Source organism: Euleptes europaea, chromosome 18 (assembly GCF_029931775.1).
Source record: "Euleptes europaea isolate rEulEur1 chromosome 18, rEulEur1.hap1, whole genome shotgun sequence".
NCBI lineage: Eukaryota > Metazoa > Chordata > Lepidosauria > Squamata > Sphaerodactylidae > Euleptes > Euleptes europaea.
Window position 1 is genome coordinate 1759115 of NC_079329.1, and position 12613 is coordinate 1771727.

Sequence of the window (12613 nt, forward strand, 5' to 3'; positions counted from 1 at the left end):
CCCAGGCCGGGGGTGTCGCTTTCCCTTCCCTCCCCGCCCCCTCCCCGGGGCCCTGATGTCACGCTCCCGCCCGCCCTGCCTCCCTGCGGGCTAGGCCATAAATACAGGTGCGCTCACCTGGCGCGCAGGTAACCGCCGCCGGCCGGCTCTGTTCGAAGGACGCTCCTCCCGTTCGCCCGCCCGCCTCCCCCTGTGCCCCCATGGCCAACTCGGGCTTGCAGCTGCTGGGCTTCGCGCTGGCCCTGCTGGGCTGGATCGCCACCCTGGCCGCCACCGTCATGCCCCAGTGGCAGATGTCTTCCTACGCCGGGGAAAACATCATCACGGCGGTGGCCATCTACCAGGGCCTCTGGATGTCGTGCGCCTCGCAGAGCACCGGCCAGATCCAGTGCAAAGTCTACGACTCGGTGCTCAGCCTCAAGCGTGAGTCCCGCGCCGCCTGGGGGGGAGGGGGGTGTCTTAAGGGAGGGGGGCATGAGCCACCGGGAGACGTTTGGGGGCAGGGGCGGACCGGCCAGCGGGTCATCTTGCCCTGTGGGCCCCTGACGAAGGACCCCCCCCTTCAACATTAGACGATAGGGTTAAAATGTGAATATGGCCTTTTAGTAGCTCGAAAATATATTGCGAGACCATGAACTGTGTGCAACTAAAATTTTGTACCTTTTTCCCACTTATGTATTTTTTGAAACGTTTATTTATTTCTTATAAAAAAAGTTAAAGGATGGCCTTATAGTTGTGGGGGTCCGCCACTGTTCTGGACCACCGGAGGATCGGAAGGCGGACGTAGGGGGGGGGTCTCTAGGGTTCGGTCCCGGGTAGGTTTGGAGGAGACCTCAGCGGGAAAGGGGGCCGGCTGGCGCAGGACGCGAGCTGGGCTGGGGGTGGGGGGGACAGTCCCTTTTCAGCCCCGCCCCCCCCGGCGGCGCTTGGAGGGCAGGAGCCGCGGCCCAGGCGCCGGGAGGGCGGCGGGCTGCCCCTTGGCCCCCGGGGGACTGATTCACTCCGACCCGCGCTGGGGCCAGCCCCGCCCGCCGCACCTGCCCCGGGCCGGCAGCAGGCGCCCCGGAAGCGCCCCTGCGGGACCCCCCTTTCCCTAGCATGGGGGGGGGTCTTTCCAGGACCCTGGCCGGAGCCCCCTCCCCGGCCCGGCTTCCCGGCTTGCGATCCCCGGCCGCGGCCCCACGCAGGAATTCCGTCCTGGGGCGGGGGGCGGAGAATCTTGCTCCGGCCCCACGACGCCCGGCTTTTCCCCGCGGCTTCCCGTGTCCTTCGCCAGGCCTTCGTGGCGGGCCCGGGGGCGGGAAGGGAAAGGGCGGAGAGGCGCGCTCCGGGTCGGACGAAGCCCGGCGGCGGCTGTTCGACGGCAAAACCCGCCCACGCCCGTTTCCTGGTTCCGTAACGGCATCGGGGCAGACGTGCGCCGCGACTTCTGGGTTGGGGGCTTTGCAAAAGCGCGCAGATCCCCTGCGGACACGGAACCGCCCGCGCACGTCTGAAGCTCCCGCGCCGAGCGCCTTGGGCTTCCTGCAGCGCGCCCGGGAGCCGCTCCCCCGCTCCCCTCGGGCCAGGGCGGCTGGCAAGGCGGCCCGGAGCCCGGTGGAGCCCGCGGGGCTTGGCCCTCGGCTCTGTTGAGACAACGGCCAGCCCCTCCTTCGCCAAACAGAGGCGGCCATAAATCTCCCCCCCCTCCCCCCCGCTGTTTTGCAAAAAAGCCGCCCGGGCTTGCAAAGAGCCGGAGCCCGCTCGCCCCCACCCCCCCAAAGCCAACAAACCCTCCCCTCGCCTCTTCCGCCTCCTCCCCCCCCCACCGCTGCCTTTCGCCCCCTCGCAGCAGCAACCGCCTGGGCCGGTTGGGTCACTCGCCGCCGGCTCTTCCTCCCCCCCCCCCGCCACACCTGCAGGCGAAGCCTGACGAAGGCCGGCCTTGCAGGGGGGGGGGGCGCTGGTCCGGAGCGAGAGGGAAACTGACTGACTCATGGATGCCTCCGGCGCCCTCCCGGGGGGGGTGGTCTCTGCTCCCGCGAAGCTTGCAAGGGGCTGGGGCCATGTATGCAGGGGAGGCTTTGGCCTTGGATTTGCCGCTCTCTCGATGCCCATTTTTCCCATCCAGGTTCTCAAAACTCAACGATAAGCCCCCATGCAGAGTTTTGAGAATTTGGCTGGGGGAAATGTGCATCTAAAGAGCGGCAAATCCAAGGCGAAAACCTCCCCTGCGGCAGGGGAAAGCCATCCCCCCGGGAGATTCCCACCGTCTGTGCTGTATGCATGAGAGGCAGTGTGGTGTAGTGGTTAGAGGGCGGGCCTAGGATCTGGGAGAACCAAGCTAGAATCCCACCGCGGCTTCCTGCCTGCCCTTGGGCCAGTCACACACTTTCGGCCTAGCCCACCTCACAGGGTTGTTGTGAAGATAAAACAAAGGAGAGGGATGGAAGCCTCTTCAGGTTCCCATGGGGGAGAGGTGAAAGAAGGAAATAACAAATAAAAGATTTCGCTAGATCCCAGGAAGACACAGCAGGGAAGGGAGAGTGTGGGAAAGTCCAATTGACCAGGATGAAGAAGCCCTTTGCAAACTGGGCTTTTACAGGGGGTTCTGAACGTATGACAAGGGTGGCCAGCCTCCCGATGGGGCCTGGAGATCCCCTTCTATTGAAATTGATCTCCAGATGAGAGATCTGCTGGAGAAAATGGCTGCTCAGGAGGGTGGACTCTACGGCATTATGCCCTGCTGAGGTCCCTCCCCAGGCTCCACCCCCTCCCCAGTCAAAAACACAGACACCTCACATCAGTTAACGCCAAACAAGTGCATAATTTATTTTTCTGGTTTAGTATTTATAAATATCTAGCCTTGCTGAGTAACGTACTGGATTTCTTGGCCCTGTCTCCCCTTGCCCAGAGGCAAAGCCTTTCTCCAGCTCACCCTCTTCCCCCTCCTACTTCCTGGCCACACAGCCCACCCATGAGAATCCTCGTCCACTTTGGGGTCCCTGCTCAGTTTGAGAACCACAGGCATTCATGTTCAGGCTGTGTGCTGCTCAGCACTTTAGTGCGCCACCCTTAGCACAATAGCCTGCTCCCTCCGCCCCTTGGATGAGGGAGCAAAATGCTTCCTCCAGGGCTCAATGCCTCAAATGAGCGGTTTTGGGGTTCAGGCCTGCCTGGGGCTTGCATCTTGTGATGTGAAGCCGCTGTGCCCACGTGCCAGGTGTGCAAGAGGCTTGGTTGTGCCCTCACTGAGTGGGTGAAGTGATCCGGCGCTCCTCGGCCCTACGAGTCAGGAGCAGGTGCCGGCCTGGAAAACTTCTCCGAGCTGAGTTTTGTCCCTAAGGAAGCCGGAGCACAGGACTGAGCCCACAGCACCTCAGTTAATCTAGTGAACTGGTTTTCCCGCTCCTACACATAAGGCCAGCTGGGTGACCTTGGGCTAGTCACAGCTCTCTCAGCCCCACCTACCTCACAGGGTGTCTGTTGTGGGGAGGGGAAGGGAAAGTGATTGTAAGCTGGTTTGATTCTTCCTTAAGTGATAGAGAAAGTCAGCATCTAAAAACCAATTCTCCTCCTCCTCCTCTCTGAGATAAGGCTTCTCTTACACACTTTGTTCTGGCCAGAGAACCCAGGAGTCCAGCTCACAACAGGTGCAGGGCTCCCCATGCATACCCAGCCCTATTTTCCTTTCAGTGGGGCACAGAACCCACGCTGGTCGTTCAGGATGCCTTCCCCCTGAGTGCTGATTGCGGGGGCGCGAGGTGGCTGCTCTGTTGCTTGAGACCAGGGTGTGAGTTGCCTTGTGTTATTTTTCTAAGGCTGAAAGCTTGTCACTTGAAATAGCTGGGTGGGGCCCCTCTTTGCTTTGAAAGGGAGGCCTTGCCCAGAATGGCTGCAGCCTGAAAAAAAGGGGGGGGAAACAGCCCACGCCGACTTTGGGCTTTGCATTTTTTTTAAAAGGCAAGAAAATGCACACAGCGCCACACCTGAAGATTGGAGTCTCCCTGCATTGGAGAAGTGGTTGCCGAAGCACCACGTCTCCCTGAGGAGGAAGTGGGGAAGAGGGAGAGGGACGAGGCCCGGAGGGAAGTCCAGAGACTTAGAGGAAGAAAGTCTGCAAATCAGGACTCCTGGGTTCTTCAAGGATGGGATCCAGGGCTTGACACCGTGGGAGGAAGTGAGCACCCAGGGCCGCTGAGAGCCATCTTTGGAAAAGGGGCCTGAGCTGGCGAATTGGAGGGGCGGGGAGCAGAGTCCCTGGTGGCTGGGGCCTGTGGGCTGCGGGGAAGAGCGAGCTGTGAGCCGGTGCCTCTCTCCGGAACGGCACCCAGCTCTGTTTATAAAGCCGAGGTGCAGTCCCTGATAGCCTATCGCGTTTTCATTATGTGAGAAAACAAACTTGGTTTGCCAGAGGCGGGAGAGCAACCGCAGGGGTCACAGGGCCTCTGGAAGGGTGGCGGAGGAGCATGTAGGGTTAATAACCTTGGCCATTGGGTGTCTTTTAATTCCAATGTGGGGGTGATTTTTTTGGTACCCATTGCACAGAATATCACCTTGTAGGCCAGGATGCCCTCTGAAGGAAGGGAACTCTGAGGCGTTCGATTGGGGTGCTTGCAGCTGTCACCTGTGGGCAGACAATGGGCATGGTGTAGTGGTTAAAAGTGGTGGTTTGGAGCTGGGGACTCTGATCTGAAGAACTGGGTTTAATTCCCCACTCCTCCACACAAGCAGCAGAGGCTAATCCTGGTGAACTGGGTTGGTTTCCCCTCTCCTCCACATGAAGCCTGCTGGGTGACTGTGGGCTAGTCACAGCTCTCTTAGAGCTCTCTCAGCCCCACCTGCCTCACAGGATGTCTGTTGTGGGGAGGGAAAGGGAAAGCGATTGTAAGCTGGTTTGATTCTTCCTTAAGTGGTAGAGAAAGTTGGCATATAGAAACCAACTTCTTCCTCTTCCAAGAGCCCCCAGGAGTTGTCGGTCCGAGCCATCTGCATTTCTCCTGCATAGACTCCAGCTCCCAACCTCCTCTTCCTGTTCTAGCCACTAGATTCCGCTTCCCCTCCCTCCCTCCCTCCCTCCCTCTGTCCACCCAGTACTGGTTTCAGCGAAACCAGCTCAGTGGCTCTTTGTTCCGCTGCTTTGGCTTTGGCGGTGTCTGTTGTGCTTCGACACACACACTTGGGGCATACACCTGTCCGTGGGGAGGGGTGATGTCACCTCTGTTTCTATGGGGAGGGAGGGGAAAGGGAGGGGCCAAGCAGGATTCAGTCCTGATCAGTCACCGGATCCACCCAGGCTGAGAGCCTCCCTTTCCAAACCCTGAGGTTGCCAAGTCTTCCGTTTCTCCCCAGGAAATTCTGCGGAGGGTACTAGCTGGCACAAAACGCAGCCTCTGTCCTCCCTCTTGCGTCAGATGAAGAGCTGCTGATGGGAAAACCCTCCCCTGTTTTTTTGGGGGGGGGATTTGGGGGCACAGTTGAAACCCAATCTTGCTTTGGCTTTCGGTGCACCCCCCAACTGAGGCACATGACCTTTGGGTGCTCCTTCCTGAACCACCCTGTTGAACTATAGCCTGTTACCTTTATAAATATACCCTCCTGAATAATTCTGTTTTACAGAGTTTGGAGAATGACAGGTGTGGGAGCAGGTATTCCTTTATTCTGTTTTTTATGCTTGTGGACCAACAGGTCATGAGCAAAACAAATTCAGTAAATCCAATAATACAGAAATAACCAAACATTCAGAAATACAATATCTGAGTACAGTTCAAAGGAAGTATCATTAAAAACCATAGATAAAATTTTGCCACTGCGAGAGGCGACTTGCCCCAGAGTCACAGAATTGGACAGGACTGTAGGCCAAATGGTGAGAGGCAAAAATGGGGGCAGGATAGACTCCCGAATGGCTCACGGGCTGTGGTCCCCGCAGAACCCAGGAGTCCTGCCTCCCAGCACCCGCTGCCGCTTTTACATGCCCCGATCCCCACCCTCCTCTTCCCAGGAGTGACCTCTGGAGCCTTCCCCCCCCCCACTCTGTGAAGAGTGAACTGGGGTGTGGCTTTATGGCTCCCTGTAGACTTTGCATCCTCCCCTACTTGGCCAGGTTGTCCTTGGCAGGGAGCCAAAGGAGGTAATTGACCGATGATCTCCAGCAACGTCAGTCCCCAGAGTGCTGCAGCTTGGCCACGGAAACACGCGAAGCATTGCTTCCCCCCCCCCTCAAATAAGGTGCCCTCCCACCCTGCCCCACTTATGCAAGGTGCCGTCCTTTTCCTAAAGGATCAAGAGAACCCAGGAGTCCTGGTGACTATATCTTCTCCCCCCCCAGTAGTCATCAGTATCTTGACAGGAAACATAATCTAGTGTTTGGATGGGGGGTGACAGAGGCATGACCCACAAGGCCCCACATTATTTATTTACTTCATTTATTTTCACCCCGCTTTTCTCTCCAGTTGGGAACCCAAATTGGTTTACATTGTCCTCCTGTTTTGGACTCTGATCAGGAGAGCTGGATTTGTTTCCCCACTCCTCCACATGAAGCCAGCTGGGTGACCTTGGGCTAGTCACAGCTCACTTAGAGCTCTTGCAGCCCCACCTACCTCATAGGGCATCTGTTGCGGGGAGGAGAAGGTGATGATTCTCCCTTAAGTGGGAGAGAAAGTCGGCATGTAAAAACCAACTCTTTCTTCTTCTTTTATCCTCACAAAAATAATCCTGTGAGGCAGACTAGACTGAGAGGGTGCTGCTAGCCCACGGTCACCCAGCAAGCTTCCCTGGCAGAGCGGGGATTTTAACCCAGGTCTCCCAGTTCCTAGTCCGACACCCAAACCTCTGCACCACACTGGCTCGCCTACTGACTGAAAGGGCTAGGCCATGGGGGGCACATATGGGGGGGCACATATCCTGCTGTGTGCTGGCTGGTGCTGGAAGGGGCTTGGGGTGGAGGAGGAAGAGAAGGCAGCGACGTTACTGATGCTGAGAAGGATTCGAGTGAGGCAAATTTCCCCTCTCCCCCTGGAGGGGGTGTTCGGTTGCCAGTCTGGAGCATGTTTGGGCCCCATCTCTGATTCTGGTATGGGCTCCACCGTGGGCATTATCCTGCCCCTTATGTGCCCTGCCCCATTTTATCCACACAACAACCACACAGAGGTGGGCAACAGCAAACCAACGCCGTAGGTCTCTTGCCTTGGAAACCCTACGGGGTCACTAGAAGTCGGCACTTCCCACCACCACCAGTAAAATAGACTTGGAAGAGGCTTTTGCCACCAGTGGGCTGGGATCCAGGACTCCTGGGTTCTCTTGAAGGGGGGTGGCTGTGGTGTGTGACGCAGGGCATGCTGGGGGCCAGGACTGGCGATGTTCCACGTCAGTGGCGGACTGGCCAGGGGGTCAGCTTGCCTGATGGCAAGTGGCCCCCCTTAAACATTGGACAGTATGTTTAAAATGTTATTGACCTTTTAGTAGCTTGAAAATATAATAGATTTATTTAAAATTGTTTATTTAAACATTTTAAAAAAATTAAAGATTCAATTATAACAATCTGTATTTACACTTAATATCTACTGTATACTGCCAGTAATATGTACAATATATGGACACTGTAATTACTAAAAAAATACATTTATTTCGCAAAAATTTTAATTGTACCTTTCCCCCACTTATGTATTTTTAATTTTTTTTGTTTATTTCTTATAAAAATTAAATGATAGCCTTATAGTTGTGGGTGGGCCCCCCTTTGTCTCCAGGCAACCAATATTTTTAGACCCAGTCCGCCACTGTTCCACGGCCTCTGTTTTGCCTGACCTTCCTTCTCCTCTTCTCTTCCAGCCGCCCTGCAAGCCACCCGGGCTCTCATGGTGCTCTCCATTGTCCTGGGTGTGGTCGCCATGGGGGTAGCCATCATGGGCATGAAGTGCACCCGCTGTGGGGGCGAAAACATGGTTACAAAGGCCCGGATTGCCATGACAGGGGGCATCGTCTTTCTCGTTGCAGGTGAGCAGCAAGGGTTGGCTGGGAGAAGCCTTGGTTTCCCCGCTCCTCCACATGAAGCCAGCTGGGTGACCTTGGGCTAGTCACAGCTCTCTTAGAGCTCTCTCAGCCTCACCTACCTCACAGGGTGTCTGTTGTGGGGAGGGGAAGTCCGCTTCAGTTGGGCAGCCTGGGAACCGTAGGGTTGCCGACCTCCAGGTGACTCCTGGGGTTCTCCTGGGATTACTACTGATCTCCAGACTACACAGGTCGGTTCCTCTGGAGGAAATGGCAGCTTTGGAGGGTGGAATCTATGGTATACTATAGAGTCTTGGAGAAATGGGAGTCCTAGAGTGACTTCACATCCCAGCCTCTGCGTAGCAGCCTTGGACTTCCTTGGTGGTCTCCCATCCAAGGACTAACCAGGGCCGACCCTGCTTAACTTCTAAGATCTCACTGCATCGGGCTAGTCTGGGCTATCCAGGCCAGGGCAGAGACAAACAGAGGCGGTTTGCCATAGCCTGGCTCTGCATAGCAATCCTGGATTCCTCGGTGGTCTCCCTTCTAAGTCCTAACCAGGGCCGACTCTGCTTAGCTTCCGAGATCTGGCCATATCAGGCTAGCCTGGGCCATCCGGGTCAGGGCACATATTTCACAATTTATATATCGCAAAACAAAAGCGCTCCCTTTTGGGGACCCTGAGTTCTAAACTGAAGACTGACAGTTAAATTCACGGCACCCGTGAATCAGTTCTGCCTTTGATCCCAGGGAGGAGAGAACCCAGAATCTCACTGCAGTGAAGGAGGTGCAGTAAAATGGGGGTGTGGAGCAGACACAAGTCTCCCTCTCTCTCTTTGCAGGGCTGGCGTCTCTCATTGCGTGCTCGTGGTACGGACACCAGATCGTGACGGACTTCTACAACCCCTACACACCTGTCAATTCCAAGTGAGTTTCCCAAGGGGAGGCGGAGGGACATGAGGAGAGTTGTGGAGTGGAGGAGGAGTGAACGGGGGACGATGACTCTCTTTCTACCCCTGGTGGGAGCCAAATCCTATTCGCTTGAGACACCTTCGGAATCCCTTTCCTGCAGTGAATCTGGCCAAACGTCATCCCTTCTGTCCAGTTTCTGTACCTGTTTCCCAGCCAACCCACCCTCCGGCCCCTTCGTCTGTCTTTTGGGGCTCGCTTCCACCAGTGGGCATCACCTGCTCTCTTTCTGAGCCCCTCCCCCTTTGCTCCCCCATCCAGAAGCAGCCTGGCTCCGCATGCCCTCCCTCCCTCTTCTGCACAACCCCCTCCTTGCCTTCTCTGCAACCTGGTGATCTGCTCTGGAACTTTGCCTGCCGCTGCCCCCCCATGCTCAGGCTTCTCCTCCCACCCCCTGGCCTGCTGCTGGCTCCTGCCCCTCACCCTTCCCCAGTGTTCAGGTCTGTGCTGCGTCCCTCCATGCCTGGCTCCGCTTCTTCCTGCTCCAGCTGTGCCCGGCTGCCTCCTGCCTGCTCTTTGCCAGGACTCCAGATGACTCAGGGTGGGGGTCTTTCCACTGGGGAAGCCCTTTCCCTGGCCATACCCAGTGTCTGTGTCACTTTGCAGTTCTTCCTGGGCTCTCCCTCTCACTCCTTCCTTTGAACTGCAGTCTACTGGCCTGGTGACTTTGCAGGAGCATTGCTCCTAGAGTTGCCAACAGGCCTGGAAAAATAATGCCCTGTGCTGGAAGGACCGTCTTTCCCCATATGTTCCCAGTGGTGGTGGTGGACGAAAGCATCGCAGCCAACTTATGGCGACCCCGTTGGGTCTTCAAGGCAAGAGACGAACAGAAGTGGGTTGTCATTGCCTGGCACTGTATACTGACCCTGGACTTCCTTGGTGTCTCTCGTCCAAGTACCAACCAGGGCTGGCCCTGCTTAGCTTCTGAGATCAAGTTAGCCCGGGCCATCCAGGTCAGGGCCTATGTTCCTGCCCAGGAAATAAGATCCCAGGAACGAGGTTCTCTTCTTGACTGTCCCATCAATCGAAGCTCGCTTGGAAGATAGTTTTTTAAGGCACTGTGGGTGCTGCTGGCACAGTTGAAATAATAATTATTATTCTGGGGCCCACCGATGCTGCAAAGCAGAAACAGTTTCAGCATAGCTAAGCCCTCGTAACTCTTGGCAATGATAGTTCTGTTGCCGCGTTCTTGGTCTGTGCCAGATCTCTCACACCAAATTATCCTGGGTTCTTCAGCAGGGCAGCTAAAAATGAATTTTAGCTGCCAGGCGTTGAGTGTTTTGTTTTATGTGTCTGATCCTCTCCCAGGTTTTATGCCCGTGGTGTGATTTTATTCGTTGCTGTTCTTAAACTTTTATCTGTTGGTATTTTTAAAAAAAAAACCTCTGCTCTGATTTTTATGGCTTTAATTTTAAGCATCAACCACTGTTTTGTCTGCGATTTTTCAAGATTGCCTAATTGTGTTATTTGTTGTGATGGATGGCCGATCCCTGAGAATCTGATTTTGAGGCACAGGAGTAAGATGACATAGCTAATTCTTTAGCAACTGGTTTACACTTGGAATACCAATCCAGGGCTGGACGTGGGCGCGTCTTTGGCAAAGATTATCTGTTTTCTCAGTCGCCTCATAGATTTTGTGTTTCTTTGGAAGAGTGGAGAAAACAAAAGGGCCCCCGCCAGTCACCAAGAGATTTTTTTTTAAAAAAAGGTTAAAGCCGATGATGTAAGTAAAGTAAAAAAAAAAAAAAGAGAGAGCTAAAAATTCCCTACAGGTTTCGCCAACAGGCTTCTTCAGGGCAATCTATAATATGACAGGCAAACATAATACCGAGTTGTCATACTTATATAGTTATGCTTATTTAATTAACATTCTGTAAACAAAACTATGTTTTTATTTTATGTTACTTTCACAATTGGCCTTAGCCTTATTTTGTTATCTCTTTGGAGATAGAGAGTGGCGTCTGACCGTGTTCAGGGTTCCGCCTTCACGCTAGAGCCCAAATTCTTCCTTCGTCGGGGGTGGAGGGGCCATTTTTCCTCCACCCTAGGAGACCTTAATCTACCCACTTTGCCAGCCTAGAGGCCACAGTCTGTACCAAATGTTAGAATATCTGAGGGCAGATTTTCCAACACCAAATCCACCATGATTGCACTTGGTACCCGAAAGCAGGCCGCAGAATAAATTTAGGTACATTTTTTATGTACATGTTGACCTAAGAACATCAGAAAAGCCCTGCTGGATCAGACCAAGGCCCATCAAGTCCAGCTGTCTGTTCCCACAGTGGCCAACCAGAACTTTTTGACGGTGCAGCAGCATCTCAGTTTCTCCCTTTTTTCTCTTTCAGGTATGAGTTTGGAGCCGGGATTTTCATCGGCTGGGCTGGCGCGGCACTGGTCATATTTGGAGGCGCTCTCCTCTCATGCTCCTGTCCCAGAAAGTCGGCGGGCTCGAGCTATGGCCGTTCGTATCCTCAGGGCAAGCCAATCTCCAAGCCTCCCAGCAACCGAGAATATGTCTAACCCTGCTCTGGAGCAGCTGCGGGCACCAGTCCTGCAAATCACCCCCTGCCCACGCTGGGATGCTACTGGTCTCCCCCGACCCTCCTTCCTGTCCAAGGAGTTCTGGACTCGGCAGCGGCTTTGGCCCCACCAGAGACATTTTTAATAGCCTTCATTTTACACCCAGTTTTTACCTAGCAACTTTTTTTAAACCTTCTGTAATTTTTTTAGAAGATACCAATGTAATTTTTACCAAGGGGTTGTGCCTCTACGGAGCAAATCGCTGTTCAGCAATGTGTGGGGTCTGCTGATATTGGGGAGGGGGCTTAATTTTGTTAAGGGGGGAGATGTTCTGTGTTATAGTGTGCTGTTTTCAGTTTAGGAGGTATCCCCATGCAAGAAAGTAGAATTGATGTGAGATTCAAATAATTTACTCAGGAGTATGTGGAATCACGAAAGACTGGATTAAGAAAGGATAACGGATCAATTTCTTTTGGCAGGGGTTTTAATGGATACAAATCTTGAGGGGTGGGCATACTGGAGAATGTGGCATTTGCAAATGGCAAAGGGCCATTTACTACCAGCAAGCCGAACCCCAAAGCGAGGAGTTAGGGCCCCCTGAATGTTTACAGAATGATCCATCGCAGGGCATTTATTTGGGGGGAAATGCATATAGCCCTACTGTAGAATCCGAAAATGACATGTTTCCCCATGGGGCATTAATCTGAGAGAGGAGGGGGGCAGATAAAAGTTTGGTATCAATGAAGGGACGCTTACATTCATTTTGGGCGGAAATCCATACCATTTGAGGGGAGCAGGAGAAGAGCTTACACGCAGTTAAATTTTCTGTGGCATTAGATACCTTGTTTGAGCACCGATGTTGAGGGTTTGCATGGTCAAAAGAGATTGTTATGGAGAGGGGCTCGCAGAGGTTCTACTTAAAATCTTCCTCCAATTGACCATTAATTCAAAAACAGATTTTTTAATAGAACAGACAATCTCCTTGCTTTATCTCTGAATGTAGACTACAAACACCCAAGCCTCTGCCAAGGTGTTCTGAGACCTTTCTCTATGTTCCGAAATATCTGCCTTCCTGAATTTAAGTACCTTTTTCGTTGCTTAGGGAAGAGGAGGTAGGAAAGGGTTAATAGTTCACCTTTGCAGGTAGGGCCGAGAAGAG

The 12613-nt window shown here is 54.1% G+C and overlaps 1 protein-coding gene across 1 annotated transcript; it reads left to right on the top strand.

Annotated features, from left to right (window-relative positions):
* The first annotated feature begins 200 nt into the window (after positions 1–200).
* CLDN7 (claudin 7) lies at positions 201–11454 on the top strand. Its single transcript, XM_056863531.1, has 4 exons — positions 201–423; positions 7807–7971; positions 8808–8892; positions 11280–11454. The coding sequence occupies exons 1-4, from the start codon at positions 201–203 to the stop codon at positions 11452–11454; spliced, it is 648 nt and encodes a 215-aa protein (XP_056719509.1).
* Positions 11455–12613: the final 1159 nt, after the last annotated feature.

Excerpts from the sequence above, each read along its gene's own strand:
- CLDN7 (XM_056863531.1), top strand. The coding sequence starts at position 201 with ATGGCCAACTCGGGCTTGCAGCTGCTGGGCTTCGCGCTGGCCCTGCTG. Across the intron at positions 7,972-8,807 it reads CATCGTCTTTCTCGTTGCAG|GGCTGGCGTCTCTCATTGCG; the intron begins GTGAGCAGCAAG and ends CTCTCTTTGCAG. Across the intron at positions 8,893-11,279 it reads TACACACCTGTCAATTCCAA|GTATGAGTTTGGAGCCGGGA; the intron begins GTGAGTTTCCCA and ends TTTCTCTTTCAG.